The 20802-nt window shown below is 42.7% G+C and overlaps 1 protein-coding gene across 5 annotated transcripts in view; it reads right to left on the minus strand.

Moving 5' to 3' along the window:
- SEMA5B (semaphorin 5B) overlaps positions 1 to 20802 on the minus strand; it is a 281859-nt gene that overhangs the window by 130191 nt on the left and 130866 nt on the right. For all 5 annotated transcript variants that reach the window (XM_030018532.2, XM_030018529.2, XM_030018530.2 and 2 more), the window contains one exon: positions 10232 to 10437. In XM_030018532.2, coding sequence (XP_029874392.1) covers positions 10232 to 10385 — 154 coding nt within the window. In that variant the 5' untranslated portion in view covers positions 10386 to 10437. The remainder of the gene's footprint in view (positions 1 to 10231; positions 10438 to 20802) is intronic.

Genomic DNA, 20802 nt, shown 5'->3' on the forward strand with positions numbered 1-20802 from the left:
GAAATCTTTAATTGTACATTAAACATGTCCTCATCCCAACTGCTGCAATTTCTAGCTTCACTGCCTTCTTAAATGTCTGATCTCCACTCACAGTTATGAAGACTCAGAAGGCTGTTGGCAGAGTATGCGCCCTTCTACAAAATGGGCCAAACCAGCAGTTTCCTTCTGTCTTCCCTCAATACCCAAATCCAACTCGGATGTTCTTCCAGCTGTCTCATTTTCATGGTTTCATTTAGTTTACCCCTCTGACCCCACGTTCACCTCCCTTCCCACTCCTCCTTTCTTTTCTAGCAGTCTTTACCTTCCAGCTATGTTTCTAACTAATTTCCTGCCCACTCAGTCAATTCTTCCTGTCTGTGAAACTTCTCCTCAGATGAGAGAAACAACGAGCTAACCCATGAGCGGCTTGAGGGTCACTGTGATAGCTGCTTGCAGTGAGCCATTCCCTTTCAATGAGATCCAAGAAGCAAAAGAGTTGCACATGTCCCTCTCAAACCTGTCCAAGAATATGTGGATAGGAGATGACTGCAAGAAGAAAGAATAAGACTTTTTCTCTCTTGGTATCATGAAAGACGGAATAGTCCTATCTCTCAGCTACCAAGGAATAGAAGGAGACAGAAGAAAAGGCTCTGCTCTTTACCACCCTGAAGGGAAAAAAAGAACCAAAGACTCAGGTTGTACCTTCACAGAGCTGTAGGAATCACAATAATCATAGTAACCTAGACATGTTATCATATGAAGTTATGTCAAATCTAGATGATTTTGCGCATCTCCCCTCACTGCCTACAGCTCGTCCTTGAACTGACCTTGCTGAGCTTCTTTCTTCCCAAGAGAGAAATGACATCTGGAGATGTAGGCATGGTCCCAAGTGCCCAATAGCACTGACATTGGAGTCCTCTGTCTTGGGCAAATCATGAAACTATTTAGTGTCTCAGTGCTTTCAGTTGTTAAATGGGTTTTGGGATACTGGCTGGTGCATCAAGGCCTAATTATCTGTAAAGCATGTGATATACAGGAAGCACTAACTATTGCTAATGCATACCAAGCATCTTGACTCTCTGTTTCCCAAATTTTAATCATTTCTTCAAAACAAGTGTTGCTAAATTGTTTCAATATGGAGAAGAACGAACTTAGTCTAAACCTAATTTTTGCAAAAGTACAATTGTGACTGCTTGTTTATTTACTTTTTGACTATTAATTTGGAGCAGCTGGCAAAACACACCAATCTACCAGGAAGAACCCAGGGATTCAATCCCAGATAAAGAAAACAGATAATAAGCATGAACTAGTGCTCACTTCCAGTATGGGACAGTGTGCTGTTAAGTTGTCCTGGGGCCCCCCCCGAGGAAGTAGATCGAAGGACTGCAAGTCACATTCCCAGTTCGGCCATTTGTACAGTTCTTCAGTATTTCTGCTCCATCAGAGAGGCCAGTTTTGGCCCCTTCGCCTTTTCACTTGGGTTCCTATTTGCACATGGTGGAGGGCAGGCAGAAGCTCAATCAAGATCTGCCCCAGGGGAGCGACAGGAGACTTCCACTCAGTGAGTCCCCAGGCCTCAGGCTGGGGGAGTGGGAAAGAAGTCATGTAACATGAGAGAGGGTCTTCCCTCTTCAGCATGGCTCCTATTGCTCAGACCACCACAAGACCTCAAGCCCCAACTAACACAGAATCATAGAATCACTTAGGTTGGAAAAGACCTTTAAGATCATCAAGTCCAACCGTAAACCTACACTGCCAAGTCCACCACTAAACCATGTCCCTAAGTGCCACATCTACACGTCTTTTATATACCTCAAGGGATGCTGACTCAACATACAGCATTGCAGATCCTCAATGGCAATGGTTGATCAAGAGCAAGAGGAGATGCCACAGTGCTGCAGGATTGTCGGATATGGATACATGTCCACGAGCGTGTCCGCTTGCCACGCCTGAGATCAACAGGACCAAAGGTGTATCTACACAGCTCAGGACTTTGTGGAAAGAATGGATTTGGCTTTCCTCAGCAGGCTACCAACCAGGGCAAACACTACCGTAACACTGCCTCCCCTCCTCAAAAACCTTGACAGCTACCCCACACAGCACTGCACGATGTCATGCAGCCATAGCCCTGTGCCCCACCACCACCTTGTGAAACTCATCTAACCGCTGCCACCACAGTCCCACTGTTAGAAAACCCAGAGATTTCTTGTTTTCTTAAGGATGTTGCAGAGTTTTTAAGTATTGTGAACCATTGTTTACCGAGACAAGCCCTGCAGCTGTCACGCAATCTCCCTTGCTGAGAAAGATAAGGTGAGTGCTCATGCATCACTTGCAGCTTCCTATGACATTCTGATCAGTATAATCCCTCTTTTCAGACAGGAAAGCAAGCTGCATCTTGGCTCCTACAGCCACTGCAGTCTGATGGAAAAAACACTCCTTTGTCATCATTCAACCATCATTCAATCTGCCTCCTCCACATCTGGAGGAAAATTTTTTTTCACTATCCTTACAGTTACATGTCTACATCAGCCAGTTGTGCCAGCAGAGATGGTGCAAGATTCAGGACAACTGTTACCACTACTGAGAATGTAGGAGAGGGCAGAGAAAGCATGGCTAAACTCTCTTTGAATTTCACCTGCAGGTAGTCAGATCTGCCACAGAAGCAGATGTGTCTGATTTGATAAACATCTGAAACAGAAGTTGACCGTCTTTGCTGGCTCACCAGAGACTGAACTGGAGATGGCAAGTCAAACTCAGTTTGTACTTTTTAGCTAGCCGGGCTTATGAGGACTCCTGTCTTCTTTGGACAAAGGTCCCACCATGAGTCAGTTACACCAATAAATCAGAGCAGAGGCTGTAAAATCCTGAAAGACTTTTGAAATGAACCTGTTCTCATAAGGATCAGTGTTTTTAAATTGGAAGCTGGCTAATAATAGTAAAGGATTATCAGAGACCACATTTCACCAATGACCTCCACCTCTTTTATTCATGTGCTGTAAACCAGAGCAATCCCCATGTATAAAATACAGATCTGAATTTTGCAGCTCAAGCACTTCCATTAAAACACATTCTAAGGATCTCCCAATGTTATAAAAAAGAAAGGATGGATGATCTATGAAGTCAGAGCTTTTTAAGCCAAAGCACAAGAGTTTCTTCAGGATTACATCTGCACCTCCCAAAGCTAGAAATCATCATAGAAACCTCTAACCCAGTTTACTGTGCATTGCAGATCACGACTTTCATCCAGCTAACCCTATACTAAGCCAAGGAATGTGTTGGATTTCTTAACCATTTGATTCAGCCACGTTAGAGGAACAACTTGGCAAGTTGGACCTATGGTAGCAGAACACTCCAGAAACAAAATGATATGCTAGGGTTTCCATTTACAAACTTGATGTTTCAGTGCTGTGCACTTTGACTGTAGCCTAGCTCAGCACATAAGCATACGCTTGGTTTCAAGTACACAATCCCATTGACTTCAAGGTAAGTACATATTAAGTGCTTGACTGAGCTGAGAGTGTTCATGGCTTTCCAGGGTGAACCCCGCACGACTAAATAAGAATATTTCTTATGAGATTGCTAGTGCTAAAGTGAACTTTATCAAAGCATAATGACATCCTTGAATGGAAGGTTTTAGGAGAATGTGATATATTAACGCTCATCAGAAGCAGATGTGCTAAATAAATGAGGTCTGCCATACCACTGGCTCACAAACTTATTCAGTTAGGGAACTGTGCTAAGTAAACTTTAAAATTGAGAATGAGGTCTCTGTAAGGCATGCCTTTGTTTGCACTGAACCACAGAAAAAGAAGAAAAGCACTTTGCTTTGCTTTCCACCCTGTTTCCTTTCTCTGAGGTGTGCCTGGGATCTGAAAAGAGGCAGCCCACTTCTATGTCCTAGATCCAACCACTGTGCCAAAGAAAGGACCACAAACATGCTGCTATTAGCCCCAGTTACACCAGCAGTACCTCTGGACAATATAAATAAGCTACTCTGCTGCTGACAAGACTTTCTCATGGCCTCGGTCCACACATACTACACTGGTGACCTTCTGAGTACCTGTTCCTCCACACTGTGAGTCCACGTCACTCAGTCCTGCTGCTGTGGATGCCCTCCCTCTCATCATCACCACCACTCATGGTCAGAGGCTGCTCCTTCACTTGAGCCATCGTACCTCTTTAAAGTTTTACCTTCCCTCACTCCAATATGTAAGAGTTAGTCAATCACTTTGCTTCCTGAAGCTTCACCGTAAAGTCTTCCTCTTCTCTCCTCCTTGTCATGATTCACACAGTCTAAAGCATTTTGTGAATGAAGGGCACTCTTCCAAAACCCCTTTTCTTCTTGAGGCCCCAAGGAACAGCACACTGAGTAATTTTTTCAATCAAATCTCATTGCAATTATTTGTGAAGTCCATTGGACACCATTATTGGGGAAGTGTCAAAGAACTAGCATCATTATTGTTATAATTATTATTATGGAATGTAAAACATATTGAGAGCTGTTGGGTGTAATTTTCAGAAGTTTTGCCTGAGAGCAAATTACTTCCCTAACCACTGTATATTTATGGCTTTATCAGTCATAATTTTCAAACAAATTCTAAATGAACTCTAAAGAAGAAAATACCAGCTTCATTTGCCACAGTTCCATTTTTCAAGATTAAAAAGAAAATTGCCACAAGGCTTGCTTAATGAAAACAAAATCTATACTGAAATGCACCAAAGGTCAAATATTCTATAGCAACCAGAGGATGCCACCAGTTTCCGGTCAACACTCCATCATTAGTTAATGTTTGGACTCCCTGTATGGAGATTCAAGGGCAGCAAGGCTATGAGCTAGAAGGCAATTGTCCCATAATGTATTTTGCCTTCCCTTTGATGTTTAGCCAGATATGCCTCTCATACTTCACCCCACAATCTTCATCCTTCGTTAACTAAAATTTTGGTTTGGAGAGTCAAAATCTCACTTGCTCAAGAAAAGTGTAAATCTTTATCAGAATTTCCTAAGGGGCTTTCCTAGCTGGCCTTTGGAGTTGATGGATGCTAATATGCTTTTCTTCCATCAATATACAGTAAAGGGAATAATGTATTAGTGACCAATTCAACAATAGTGGGGGTGTTTGGTAAAATGTCAAGAACCTTCAAAAGAAATAAATCATGCCCTATTATCCTTCAGCCCACAAAGTTAAAACAGCTTTTGTTTTCAATACAACAAGCGAACACTTAACTGCTCCCCACAGATTTCAGTGTTTGAAGCTGGCTACATTTCAATAAAATGTTGTTTAAAGAAAGAAAATATTGAGAAAATATATAGCAAGCTACATTCAAGCAACCTGAATCACATTCATCTGGTAGGAAGTAATAATTACAGACAGTCTGAAGTAAAATCCCAGATTCAAACACTCCCAAACTAATTCATTTTGAAAACCTGAGGCAACAGACAGAACAACTTGTCTGCATCTAGGAGAGATCGAGGATTAGACAATGGGTCAAATGCCACACACTGAGAACTCACACCAGCTGTGATGATACAGTCTGCAAAGCTGAGATTTGCAGTCCTGAGAAGATGTGGGATATAAGCTATTTAACCAAGTCCACCTCTCTCCTGTGCTTCAGCATGGGATCAGTTTTTATGGATGAAGACAGGCTGCAATTATTAAAGCAGGGACAAATGATGTTCTTCCAGCTTACACTAACTGCCATGACCCAGGGGAGAAAGCCCTGGGAGACAGAACGGAGAAAAACCTGGGAAGTCTATCATACTTCTTCCTAAGCATAGCGATTTAATGGATAAAACTAATGAGAAATAAATAATGGTAGGAACTGCAAGTGGAAACCTGTCTACAACTCATTTCCAGTTAAGCTGTGAACATCAAAGTGATTCATATAACACAGAGGAGTTTGCAAACTTTTAAGCATTTCCTTGGTAAACAAGCTGAAACCGAGCACTCTGCACCCATACAAACATATATGCATGTCAGTCATGGCTCTGGCTCTCGAAATAACAAATCTTATACAGTATTGCTGTGGCAGAAGATGTTTCTGGCTTTCCCAAAGGGCATGTTACAAAGGAATTCCAAATGTCTTTAATGAATAGCAAAGGTGCTTTATGTCCAAGAAACAGCTGTATAACAATGAAGGATACTGCTCAGAACCAGGACAGTATGGCAAGGGAATAGCCCAGTTGCAAATGCAGGGACCAACCTATTGATTTCAATATACATATGGAAAAGACAAGAAAGATGAGCATGACTGACAAGAACTAGAAACAATTTCTCCGGTGTTTGGCTTACCAGAGTGGTCCACAGTGGAGCTGTGCCAGAATGACATACTGTTTAGTGAAATGGGACTTGGACACATGTGTACATGCATGTATAAATAAGAAAAGGATGCACTGAGGATATACTTGACTTGTTTCACTAATTTCTCAACTCACTGAAAAACAAGCAAATATGCAAGATCCTTAATGTAGCTACCCACTCACAGCCAAATAGGTAATAAGACACCAGAAACAGCCTCCTGGGAAGTAAGAGATCATTTTCTTATTGATCTAACAAGGGAAATCAAACTTTAACTGGATTTCCTATAAGCACAGAGTAGAACAATCTAATTATGAAAAGCCCAAACTGGGTACATTATTATTGTTGGTGAACTGTACAATGAGCATGTTGTGGTTTAAGCCCCGTCGGCAACTAAGCACCACGTGGCCACTCGGTCACTCCTCCCTGCCCTGGTGCGATAGGGAGGAGAATCGGAAGAAAAAGGTAAAACCTCTTGGGTTGAGATAAGGACAGTTTAATAGGACAACACAAGGAGAGAAGAAGTAACAATTACAATTATGCTAATAAAAGAATGTATAAAGCTAGTGATGCACAATGCAATTGCTCACCACCTGGAACCCGATGCTCAGCCCATTCCCAAGCTGCCATTCCTCCTCCCCCTGGCCAGCTCCCCCAGTTATATACTGAGCATGACACCATATGGTATTGAATATCCCCTTGCCTAGTTCGGATCAGCTGTCCTAGCTGTGCCCCCTCCCAGCTTCCTGTGAAAATTAACTCTATCCCAGCCAAACCCAGGACAGAGCATCATTTATAAGCCCCAGGGAAACTGGGGCACCATTGTGTTAGTTTGGTGCTGTGCAAATACACAGGACGGTGCTCACAGCACAAATTCCTAACCTGCGCCTCACTATCTCTATGTAGTCTGCTAGGATAAGTCATTCAGCTCACAGCCCCTTCCCAGCCCACATCTCTCCTGGCAGTGCAAACTTTATCTTCAGCATGTAAAAAAAGCATGTTTAGGACCAGAATTTATGTCTCTCAACTTGTCTGGACCATTTTCTCTAGGTCACAAGTAATAGCAGGTGGTTTGGGGAATGGGCTCTGTAAAGAAATAGGCGTTTCTTCAGGTCCGAACACAGCTAAAGTAAAAGTGTTTTGCATACGTAGACTCCGTTCTGCTTAAATGAGTAGATCATGCACTGTATTCTTTCTTTCTTACCCCTCCCATAGCAATACAAAGAGATATCACTTCAAACAGACAGTTGACTAGTGTAGATGAGATACAATAAGCAAGAGACGAGAGATAGAAAATACATAATTTCTCAGGAAATAAGTTAAAAAGTACACAGAAAGGAGTTTTACTTGGATTCTTCCATGACAAGGATATTAGCCAGTGAAGTGGATGTTAAGAATATTGTAATCTGGAGGAAAAGTACAATAAAAAGAGAGGCTGAGCACAACCAAGGTAAGAACTGAAGACTGGAGAACAAAAAAGATGTTATGGCATCCCATTTGTCTTGTGATGGGAAGCCTGGCTAGCAAGGTTGTGAAAAAGAAGCTATTCAACCCCTTTGTAACATAAACTGTTTTGTTAATCTATTCATTCTGGCAGTAAATTAATGCATCCTGTATGACTGAATGGTCTGGGGCCTTACTTATTATTACTGCCCATCCACTGAAAATTGCTGGTGTAACATAATCCTCTCCCCTGGCAGCGGGAGCATCAGCAGAGCTGCTGCTGGGGCCACTCTTTCAGTTGTTGGCTCAGCATTCCCGTTGTATAGCAGGTTGTGATCCATGGGACGATGAATTTGGAGACCCACAGAAAGCTCATGAGCCACACTGTTAAGCGGAGACATCCTCAGAGCAATTTGGAACAGCACATAAGATGTAGATTCCCCTGCTCGTCTCCCCTTGTAGCCTAAACCTGCTTGTGCTGGCATCAGAACAGGGTATAGCTTTAAGATAAATTATATTATGAACTGAGATGTGGTTTTGGAGGTGTGAGCCCTCTTCCATAGAACTTAAATACTATGTGCAGTGGCAATAAGGTGCCTTTAATTTTATTCCTGTGTATTTTCCAGCTGAGCTTTGCAGCAGAAAATACAGGATTAAACTGTATCATGAACAATCATGAGGAAACAGGTGCTGAGAAGAAACAATAACTCTGAATCTAACTTGGGTTTAAGAGACCCAAATGATAATCTGGGTCATTTTCTTGATCTGTCTGCAATTTCAATCTTTATTTCGTTTGTATAATTGTCAAGTTCTAACTAACTCATACCAGTTTCTGCCCTCTATCATTAAAGAGAGGAAGGGAACAAGAACAGTGAAAGGGGAGGAGAGATTATTTTTTTCTGTGAAAAAATTCATGCCCGATTAAAACAAAGCAAACTGGCAGATTATGAGTGTGTTTACGTAGCCATCACTTCTGCAGAGAAGCACTCACTTTGAGTGCCAAAAAATGCCCACCACTTCCTCAACATCAAGAATCAGGGCTCTAATATTCCCTGCAGAATGATTTATCTCAGTGCTGGATCCTGCAAACACACCCTCTGTAAACTGAAAGTTTGGTGCTCCTGGTTAATAGGAAGAGCACACACTTTTTCTCTTTTCTGTACCTATAACATCCTCATTATTGTGTTATCTATTTAAACATCCAACTGAGTTCCACCACGTTTTTAACCACAAGCATTTCTCCCTTCACCCCTCCCCAGTTAAGCAGATGGTTAGACTTATTTAGCAATTAAAATCAAGGTTTATTTACCCATTCCACCAGAGCAAAGTTAGAGCCAGTGCCATATCATGTAGGCTTAAAGATTTTACTAATTTACTTTAATCCACTTAAACCTTTAAAGCACAGATAATGGAAAACACACAAGAAATCTCTTACACTTTCCAAATTAAGAGACAAGAGTTTCCTCCTCTGTAAAGAAGAGTAAAGCTCTCTAGAAGAACCCTGAAAGGTCAGCAAGGAAGCCTTTGACTACTTTCTTCCTGGAAACCCTATCTCAAAGGTCACAGAACCACAACTAAATTGCCTTTAGCAAAGAACCTAACTAGAGACACATTGCAAGGTACTTAATTGCCTTTAGTGAAGAATGTAACTGGAGATGCATTGCAAAGTCTTAAATGGGAACCAAAATCGATATTTCAACATTTAGGAGGAAACCATTTTTAGCAAGGAGATTCAGCAGCTGATGATACTGGCACACTGAGCTTAGCACACTAGTCGGGGGTGAATTCAGAAATAATGGTGGTACCCATATAATGATCTAACTGTCACGTTAAGTGGACAGACTGGACAGACAGCAACTTAGTACACTCATGGAAAATCCAACTGGGATAAGGACAAGAGAAATTCCATGCTGCAAAAGAACAGTAAAAGGATTGCCCATTGCAACACAAAGGCCCCCTCTCACATTCTTAAGACCTCGTCAAGTTAAATGCCCAGATGAAAGACAGAAAAACTACTAGCAGAGGTGATAAATACCTAACGAAAGCAAAACAAAGCAACAAAAAGGCAGCCACTCCTTGCAATTTTAAAACAATTTACTTCTCTTGCATTCAGGTATGTCCAAATTCTCTATCACTTTTCGCTTACTAAGTGTCTGGATCCAACCAGCCAGGTGAGGCATATAAGCATTACTGAATCCAGTTAGAGAAAAAGAAACTGAAACACAGTTTCAGTATGGCACAAGATTACAGGGAGCCTGTAGCAGAATTGAAAACGGAGATTCTTAGACCAGAAGTCCCAAAACTGCCTGAACTAAGCGACTGCTGTGAAACCTCAAAGTTAAAACTCTGTAAAGCATCAAAGGGAATACAATTCATCAGGCCAGTTGCACTAGCCTGTAGAAAACAGGTGTAAGGAAAACAGCACAGACTAAATCATCATGCCTAACACCACCAGGAAGGACTTCAAAATGGCTCATCCTACTGGAACTTGAAACAGGAATGGAAGCTCTTACCTTCAAAAGCAATTGTGGGATGTTCTTTCCTGATGCATTGCTGATGTTCAGCTTCAGAGTATTCAGGTACATTCTGTGATGCTGAGAGATGAAAAGCAAGAAGAAAAAGGCTTGGCAATGACAGGGAAATGGCCTTTAATCTTGAAACAACCATGACTGAAGGGCGGCTGCAGATCTAGCTTCCAAGGTAGGCCCAGGGAGGATACCTGAAATACAAATAATTCCACTTTCAGAAAGATGAATACTTATCCAGAGTGTATAACATGGGTAGAGAAGGGTGGAGGTTCCCCTTTCATCCCAATCCCACTTGTGCTATGTAGACAAGATAATATTCCACAAACAGCATCTAAAAAAAAAAAAAAGACCCAATTTACAACTGTGTTTGGGCTTCTAACTTCAAAAAGAAGGGAAGCACACAGCTCCCTAAATATATATCTCTGTATACCTTTGAGGTATACGTCCTTATACAGCAGCTGGTGTGCAATAGCCAGTGCTGACAACATGAAATCTCAAATACTCCAGATGATGTAAATGTGTCCCCCAGTGTGGACAACTCACTCCTCAGTTTCATGACATGTCCATGTTTAAATGTCATACTACATTCAAGAGATTGCTAAGGAAAAGCCAACATCAGTCATCGTGAAAACACATGTGCAACTAATAGTATTCTAATGGGAGATTTATACATTTTACCACTGCTGTTTTAAATGTCTTGAAACAAGAAAAGCCAATTTAAAGGTGTTGCCAGGAAAGTGCTAATTAGGGTAACATAAAAATTAAAAGAGCTTAATGGGGAGAATGGTGAGAAGTGAGTCAATTGCCTGCATTATCATGGGATGCTATAGCTCCCAGTCACAAGAGCTGAGGCACTGCTAAAGAGGAGGAGCACTCATTCTCAGGCTAGGAGAGGGGAAAGTCATGCCTTTTCTACGTGCGCATTTTTAACAACAGCAGCAGAAAAGATGTAGCTCTAAAACTCCCCCGGGCCTACCAGGGCTGAGGCAGGGGATGGAAGATTAATTAGCCCATGCCACAAGCTCCCCAAGATGCTGCTGCAGCTTAAGAAAATATGCATTACCAAATTTAATCTTACTGATATGCGCATTGTTATTTTCCTATGTAACTTCATTCAGTTATTGCAAACACGTGTTTGCAAACACATGGAGTCTCCTACCCTTAAATCTTATGTAGTGATAAAGCTGATTCTGATTAAATTCACACATAACAAGATTTTCAGTTCCTGCAGGTGTAACGTTTCATAAAAGTAGTGTAACAATCAACACCTGCAGTGCCTGATACCTCTGTATTTTTGTTTGGAGTCTCCAAAACACTGTCAGTGAGCTGAAGTAGCCAGGCTGGTGGCTGGTAACATGAGGCACTGATACACAATGACAGACTTGTGGTATGGAGCGAACTCCAATATAGGGGATAATACTGTGACATTAAGGAGCTGGAAGAAGTTTGTAAAGGTCTTTGGGCATCACAGGAGTAATAAGGGACTGCTTACAGCAGCAATGGAAGACGGTTTGAAAGATGGATCCCATGTTTTATTCTTATCTGTATTTCTCTGTGATTTTAAACACTGGCATGAAGATGAGTTGCCAGCGCATCCATTATGCGTGTCCTCAGCAGCAGCTACATACCATTGACTGAAAATAGCACTGGCATTCAGGATTTGGGGTAGTTCTAGGGACTTGGTTTCCCAACCAGTGTGAGTGAGAGATTACAGCATTTCATATTTTTTCCAGCCCCATATACATGCAGATTTTATGCAGGGATGTATAAAATCCCCTTCCAGTTCTCCAAAGGAGGTTTTACAGCACTTCACTATGGAGGTTTTTTTTTTAAACACAGCAAATATGTTAAATTAAAAAATGGGACTGGCAGAAGTAAGAGATGTGAAATCAGTCAAAGCTAAGGCCAGCACAGCGTTTATTCATTAAGCACAAGCATACTGCAGGGTGTACCTCACTGAGTACTGTGGCATCTCACATGATGGAGATGTTGTGCAACTCATGTTGTAATGAAAATTATCGATGATGAAGCATAGGATTGTATTTTCAGCCGTTGGTTTAAATGGTCACTTTTTTCAGTACAGATCCAGAGGTGAAACACAGCACAGAGATGTGAACCCCAGGGAGACGCATTTTGTATAGCACTCGGATTCACTTAAAGTTCCAGAAGAGACAAAGCCAAACTTTCCTTAGATTGGAGATGGTTGTCATGGGAAATGCACAGGAGGCAAAAGGACTTCTTCACTGTCAGATATCCTTGCTGGAAACTGGAAGAGACAGTCATGGAAATCTCACTTTATGCATGCTCGACTCCTCCCAGTGCAGCCATTACTGGATAATCCTAGAAATAAGTTACTAAACTAGACAGACTTTTAGTCTGAGCCAATATGGCCATTTTCATGTACTAATCATCCAAACAATGATCTCAAGCTAGGTGAAAAAAATTGTTAAATCAAACACACACGGTAGGGTCCCATGCTCCTCTAAGGCCCTGTGAGGTCTACAATCAGCAGATGAGTAAATTCAAGTTTCACACTCGTCAGGGTCATGAAATGATAAAAAGTTGCATACAGGAAAGCTTCATAACATCCCACAGCCTATTCTGTGCCAAAGCAGAGTACATTTACTAGTGTTTTGTCTGGACTAGTTGTAAAATGTGCCAAGTAGCTGGATTTCTGCCACTTTCCCTGGGAGATTTTACCACAGTCCAAGAGACTTTAGTGTTCCTTAGAAAGCTGTAAGCAGTATTTGGGGTAAAGTTCCATCTTCTTTTTCCTTATTGTCATAGGGAAATCCAAAGTGTGCAGGAAAATAATGGTTTCAAACTTGATGTGAAATGGAAAGTAATATATGACCAAACAAAGATGAAAAAGAAACATTATGAAAAACTTGTATCCTTCCCTATGTCCCCTATCTCCTACATCCAATTGCATCCATCAAATGTGTGGAGCTCTCATGTGCTGGGAAGTTGAACAAAATCAGTCGTGTGCAGCCCTGAACTGGTGCCTACTGGAGTCAGAGTCAATGAGTAAATGCCAGCTTGATCAAGGGCGACAGAAGCCTGAGCCCTAGAGCACCAGCTAAACAATATTCAGACAGTGGATAGCATTGCAAAAGGTTACTCCTTCAACCTGTCCCTTCCCAGGCTGCCTTGCTCATTTTTTTCTCAATATTTTAAGAGAGACTCTAACTTAGTAATTGCTATTCCCAGCTGCTGCAACTTTATTTTTGAAAAATACATACTCCAAATATGAAGCAGTGCCATGTGCAAGAGCAGGTCAATTGTATGCCAGGAGCAAACTAGTAACTGCCTGGGAGAGTCCAGCAGCTAGTTATGAAGAGTAAATGTTTTAATTCTACTGGAGATGGCCAAACTGAAGCCTCCAATTTTGCCCAAGCTGCAGATTTTCACTGTGAGGGCTGGAGTATGACCAGTGCTTAGGACCAGTCCTCATCCAGGCTGCTAAAACACTGCATGTCCTAAGCACAGCCCAGGCTAGCGGTGGTTTGCACTGCTGGAACTTGCCCTAGCGTTAAGCCGTTCAGATACAGTTAAATGCTATAAGAAGAGCTGTTCTTATTAGACTCTCTGCTCGAAATGGCTTAGAGCTCAAGAAATCAGCTGTCAAGGTTTCAGTGCAGATGAGAGACAAGAGTTCAAATCCCTGGTTAAACTCAAATCTCAGATAGGACATATCGTTTCAATTCTTTATTTGCTCATCTTCATGTATCTTTACAACCTCAGCTATTCCCCCCCCACACACAATGCAGACACATTAAAAAAAATGGATGAAAATGTCCAATAAGATTATCTGTCCAAGTTAATCTGTCCTCTCCCTCACGAAAGCCTGTCCTCTGCGCCTCTGCACAGTCCCAAGGGCCAGTGATGGGGCGTCTCTCTCCCCTCTTCTACTCTGCACAGTGAATCCCTCTGGCCCTCTGCCAACAAAAGGTCAACAAATTCAGGCTCCATTGGATCCGGTGAAATATGCTCCAGAGACAGGTATTTTGTAGATCACCACTACTGCCACCATCCTCTTGTCTCTTAAATCAGGCTCTCTTAGCTCACAGGCCTCCCTGACTGTAGTGGTGGTGGCAGGGGATGGGCAAAGAGCTGCTCCTGGGTAAAGCAGGAGGTCTGCACACTCAATGCGTCCCCAAAGCTGAGATTTGCAACCACAGCACCCATGTGAGCACAAACTCACTGCCGCATGCCCATTTCTCACCCAGGCCGTTTCATGGCAGCCTGATACGGAAAGCGTATAATTCTGCTTTGCCTCGTGGCTTCACCCCCTCGCACAAGCGCAGCATTCAGGGGATCACCCAGAGTCCCTCCCTTATTCATTCTTGGGGCATGAGTCTTTTCCAACTCGCCCTGTATTGTATCATTGTAACTCCACTGATTTCACAGGAACTAATCCTGATTTACAGAGGGTAACTCAGATCAGGCCCCCTTTCACTAAAGCTCCACGTCTAAAGAAAAATACCTTCAATCAATCTTCAGGGCTTTAAAACAAAGCACACTTTAAAAATGGCTGTACCAGGAATTCATATCCTGCTTTCCTCTGACTGCAACTATCATTTTGACTTAATAAAACATGACAGTAAAGTTTAAGGATAAAAGAAAATGCTTCATCTTTCATTTTAAAGAAAAGAGATGCCTTTAAAAAGGACTAAAAAAGGAACCTCCTGTAAAAGCATTAATTCTTCTGTTTGGGATCTTTTGTGACTGGCACAGTTATGATTTTATTAGAATGGGATACCAGAGGGAAGGAGAGCAATGGAAAGAGGTGGACATTAAAGTATTCAAAAAAGTACTGGAAGAATAAGGGAAATAAATATAAATATCATAAAGCAAGACAGCTCAGCAATGCAGCTATGACAGGCTGGCACAGGCAGCTCTGCCCTAGAAAACTCCAAGGCCAACAAAACCACAGTCCTTTATTCATGCGCCGCTCCTTGCCCTCCCCTCCCACCCTCACCAGCTGGAATTCATCCCACCGGACTGGCTCCAAGGGCCATTTCACACTATCAAAGAAAAGGCACAACTTTTCCCTCTGCCCCTGGCCACATCCGTACACTCAGCCCTCAGCCATGCCTGGGCTGGGGAGATGGATCTGTCTCACAGCCGAAACATGGCACGTTGCACTTGCATGTCCACACATCAGATCTCATGTGCACCCTTAGACCGGGCTCCCGCATAACGAGGTTTTCTCATTTATTTACTTTTGAGGCAAACATATGGGAATGGTCTAACTACTGTTCAGATGAGAATCTGTAAAGAGATCTTGTTTTGCTTTAATTAAATCACCGTACAGTCTCCTGAAGAATCGGCAAGCTCACCTCTAATTTCACAACAGCTTCCAGGCTGCAGCTCTTGTTCTGGCTGGGTTTTGCCATGGTCTCATGTGCCTGCCTTGTTCAGGGCTTCCCATGGCCTCCACTACAACAGCATCTAAAAGCCTCACACTGAACTCACTCTCATAACACCCCAGGAAGACAGAACCACATTTTCATGACTATAATCCAACAGTTATCTTTAAAAAACCTCTACAGTTCAGCAGCAGGATGGATCGCAAGAGTGTGCAGGTAATATGCTTTCCTGCGGCAAAGCAGAAGCTTGAGCTCCATGCTGACCACTGGGGTACTCTCACAGCTCCTGCCTCGCACAGTCTGCAAGGCACTGGTTGCAGTATCACACAGTAGGTTTTATATCACAGTAGGCTTTATATCAGGAATAAACAATCAAGATCTCACAACACAGGTCACTTTATTGCAGCCTTTCTGTTACCTATATAAATAATTCAGGTAACACTATGCAAAGGAGAAATCAGTTTAACCTAATATACTGTTAGGTTCATGGCTCGTCAAGCCTGTAGTGGAGCTGGAACCACAAAAGATTGACAGTGCACTTTGGAGCATTTTATTTCTAGAGCGCTTGCTGATTGCTGTTCAAACCCACCCAGGACTGGTCAAGGTCCCAAACCAAGCCCACAAAATGCAATGGGATGTTCTCATTCAGATCAGGTAACAAAGGCAAAACTCTTAAGAACAGCTCGATACAAAATTAATTGGTTGATGTCAGTCCACTTCTTTATGGACAGGTGTATACCCTCAATGAGCCATCATCAGCCACCACTTGGTTACTTGGCCTCAATAGCATAGTCAATGGCTGCATGGTCCTGCAAACTGAACTGTTTCCTCACCTTTAGAGGAGGCCCCCCAGAACAGGAGCCTATTATAGAAAGCTCCCATTAAATAAAGCTGATTCAACAATAAAAGCCCATGTAAGAGAGCAAAATATACTGTAATGCTGGGTTCCTGCCAAACCCAGTGGGCATAAATAAATACGTGCTCTGCTGACACTCAGACCTGCTTTTGAATAGCGCTAACCTGACCACACATTGAGTGTGTCCCCAAGTGCTTCAAGAGGCTCTCCCTAAAGGGCTCTAGATCTTTTTTTTAGTGGCTACACATAATATAGACATGAGAAGTCTTGTTAGCATTTGTTTGGGGTATGAATTTAGCATTTGTGAAAAGGTGCCTTGGAGTCTGAAGTCTTCTGTTTATCCAAAGATCGTATTTGGCAATGAAGGCTTACATTCATTTACTTCCCTTGTGGTATGCCTCCACCGTTCTCTAGAAGACTACCTCTATAGTGGGGATGGAAAGACCTTCTATTTGCTGGTCACAGAATGGCGTTTCTGAGAGGCTGTCAACAGAGATGTCAAAGTGGAGGTATTTTTGGTGATTCTAGGACTTGGACTGACTATGGAATTATTTTTCATGTGCTCCATCTGTGAAACACAGAAACGAAGGCAGAGGCTAACACAACAGCAGAACGCAGTGGATGCTATGGTACTTAGCATGACTGCAATTTAGACATGAAGTTTACTGCAGCCTAGATTGGAAATCAGGAGCTCCTGGCTCCCAGTCAAAGCCTCCGGATGCTCCATCAAAAGGAGAGGATGCATGTGTAACACAGTCCAAGAGAGGAGCCATCCCAGGGCTCACAGGACAGCAGCCACACAGCAAGAATAACTATTCCAGAGGCCTGCCTGCAGCAGGGGAGCATGCCCAGGGCTTGGCATCCCTTGCAGTGCAGTCACCTTTACTGCTGTATGTGTGACGTGGAGTCCTCTGCATGGGTGCTGTAAATCCAAGGGGCCAGACGTGCTGTTTACATGCAGATCAGCTACATAATGCAAGTATAGTAGATTCAGCATCAGACTTACTGCAAATAGTCACCTGGCTGCCAGGGCTCTTTGTGGCTTGAGTGTTGGTACTTAAGCCCATAGATACATGCCCTAAGCCTATAGCTGTTGTAGAAACACTAACACAGCAGCTTTTCTTCAAGTTGCTCCCCTGCACAATGTGGGAATGGTTTGTAAATTTGCAAATTAGAAGAGCCACAGCCCCTAACACCACACTGAGCAGCCAATGTCATTCCACAACACTCTGGTGCCTGACAGTCTGGAGACGGTCCTCTATTCCCAGTGATTTCCAGAGGTGCGGTGCTCCTGCTGACACACCTCCCTACTGGAGCTGTGACACTACAGCTGGGGCAATTGAGGCATGAACCAACTCTGTGACTCAGTCACTAGTAACTGCAGCCAGTTTTTGGTAGAGACAGAAAGAGAAGTAAACTCCTCCTGACTCTTCCAAATGCTTTTGGTATGGGGCTTTCTTTTGTCTCACAGTTTAAGATGAAAACCACAAGTGTTCTTGAATTTTTGACTTATTACAGTACTAACCGTTGTTTTACTGACACTAGTTTTTTATTCAACTCTAATTAGAGGGTCCACTGGAGACATCCCACGGGATTTTTAGTAAGGAAGTTAGCGACAATGGTTCCAAATTGTATCAGCCTTAACATAGTGTGGTAACTTGCAAGCTTTCTCTCTTCAACACTGTCAGGGCAAGCTGGGGACAACTGCAGTCCCCAGGTTGTGTCAAGCAGATAGGCAATCCTGATAAACTACATAGCAGCCACTATGGTGACCCTGTGACCACACAGTTGGGAAAACAGTAAGAAGATGAAATTTAAAAGAAAAACCACTTAATTCTCCTTTGACCTGATGCAGTCTCAGAATTCAAGTCTCCAGCAGATGAAAACTGAGCCATGAAATCATCACACCAATCAACCTCCTGCCTGAGAGTCAGCCATAACATATGGGCTTGACTTTCCCTAGAGCCTTGTTTTTCCAGTTTAAAGACTCCAGAGCTAGCTCCAGGGCTACAGCTCCTGCCACCCACCCCCCTTCTGCTCCATCCCACAAATCCTCTTGCATCACTTACGCAGCCCAATGCGCCAGGGTCAAAGGCGGTTGCTGCAGGTCGCAAACACATCTCATCCCTCCCAGAAGCTCCTTCCTCTACCGTTGCACCAACAGGATGAGAAGAACAACTTCTTCTAATGCTTGCCCATGCAGGAGAGAGAAACCACAGCTTGTTTGTTTTTGTCAAAGATTTGTGATTACCCAGTGCCACATAACACATATTCACGGTTTAATTGTAACTCCAGGAGAATAAGCATAAAGCATTGCTGTAGTGCAATTCCAAGTTTCAGCCTGCTTAGAAACAAGAATATGTTTCGCTGCAGCGTCTTCTTGGCACTGCACAGTATCATTTATCATATGGAAAACTTTGGCTAGAAGGCATTCAAATGGCCTATATGTGGCCCAACTCTGAACAGACAAAATAATAATTGTCAGCCAGACTCTTTTTTCTCCTGTTGTGCCCAGCTTTTCTCATATTTCTTGCAACAGCAGTTACCTGTTGGACTCTGTTAACTCTTCCCCTCATTGGGCTGCTTTGGTCTGCCCCGACCTCGCATTGCACTTGGAATACTGTAGAGGAGAGTGGCTCTCCCCAGAGCTACCTGGCTGCAGGATAGCACTGAAGGGAAGCAGTGTAGAAAATATACAGCTCACAAATGAAAGGTTATTACCAACTGCTGTTTGTGAACAAAATGGGACTGATTCCTCATCTGCTGAAAACACCAGTGACATCAATTTTCCCCTGAAAAATATCTGGTGATCAACAGCTTCCGAAAAGGCTGAGCTGAATTTTCTTCTTCCTCCAAATATCCTACGCAACTTCCCTGATACCAGGAGCATGGTACTGTGTTACCTACTAACTGAAGCTCACCAGCCTAAGAACACAGGTATTACTATGCTGGTTTACAGCAACATCCTTTTAGAGCTTTTCTCAAAAACGGTATTGAGGCAAAGGGAAAGTGAAGCAGGACAGGTGACCTTCAAAAAGCCCTTGGCTGCATTCTTTTAATGAACTGCAGTTGTGATTTTCACTGTCCACAGATTCACTTTACCTAAACAGTACACAGTACAGTCCCCATTCTGTAAGGTGTCCCTCTCCCTAAATTCCCAAAGACACCAAGGTGATGCAGGATTTAATGCAAACCCCACAATCTACAACTTAGCTAAGCAGCTCCATGCTGGAATGGAAGGGAGGAATATCTGAGACCGAAAGCTGGGATCATCCTCCACACTCATTTGTTTTTGACAAATTCAGATGTCCAGCCAAAACTGGACATCTGAATCTTCTCCCATCACGCAGGAGTAACAGCCTGCCAGCGGATGCCCCAGCCCCAGGGTGCCAGCTCTCCTCCTCAGAAATGCTTTAAAAAAGCCACACAATCCTTCGGACAGAAACCTTGCCATCATCTTCCAGGAGGCAGGGTCTGAGCAAGCGTTTGGGGGCTGATATCATTTTAATACACTCCTAGGCCAGGCTTTCTGGAGAAGATGAATTATTTGTAATGAATTCCAATCACATGGCACTCCAGCCCCCACACCTTCATCCTGCATATATAACCAAATTAGTTTAGGAGATGTAAGTTATTCAGGGACTTAGCTGTTCAGCCTGGCCTTGGAGGATTTGCTCTCATTATGGCTTTTATGCAAATTCTGTCCTCCAAATCTCTTCTGAATCAATTATTACTAGATTAATTTAAACATGTCCACCTGGGGTGCCTGTATATCATGTGCCTCATGTTAAAAAGTAAAAAGGATGATAATGAATTCAAGAGGTGACTGAAACAGATTCCTGCTTTGTGGAAATGTGACCTTTTTGCATAATGTCATAAAAGAAAGAAGTTCCCTCAAGAAACATGGCAGATAGGGTCGTTTGTTGGATCAGCCGGGCTTTCAATCACTCTTTGGAAATTAGCATGATACAATAAAAAATTAATAAGAAATTAAAAAAAAATACCACTTTAATGCTCCAGACTATTAAAGTCTTTGATGGACTACTAATTGAAATGTAATGCTTAATTTTAAGCAATGCCATTTTATTAATGGTAAAAACTTGAATTAATGTCATTAACCAATGTTAATATTACAAATCCCCTGAGGGATAACAAAGCAATTATGTTATTCACCGAACTGAAAGGGGGGAAAAAAAGATGTAGTCTGTACACGGCTGCACTAAGGCGGAAGAGACTGCTTCCATCTGCATTTCCTCTGCTGAGAAAGGGGGTTTGTTTGTTTTTTTGAGCAAAGAGGAGGGAGAGGAAGAGAAGAATCTGTGCTAAGT

Source organism: Aquila chrysaetos, chromosome 6 (assembly GCF_900496995.4).
Source record: "Aquila chrysaetos chrysaetos chromosome 6, bAquChr1.4, whole genome shotgun sequence".
In the NCBI taxonomy this organism is placed as follows: Eukaryota; Metazoa; Chordata; class Aves; order Accipitriformes; family Accipitridae; genus Aquila; species Aquila chrysaetos.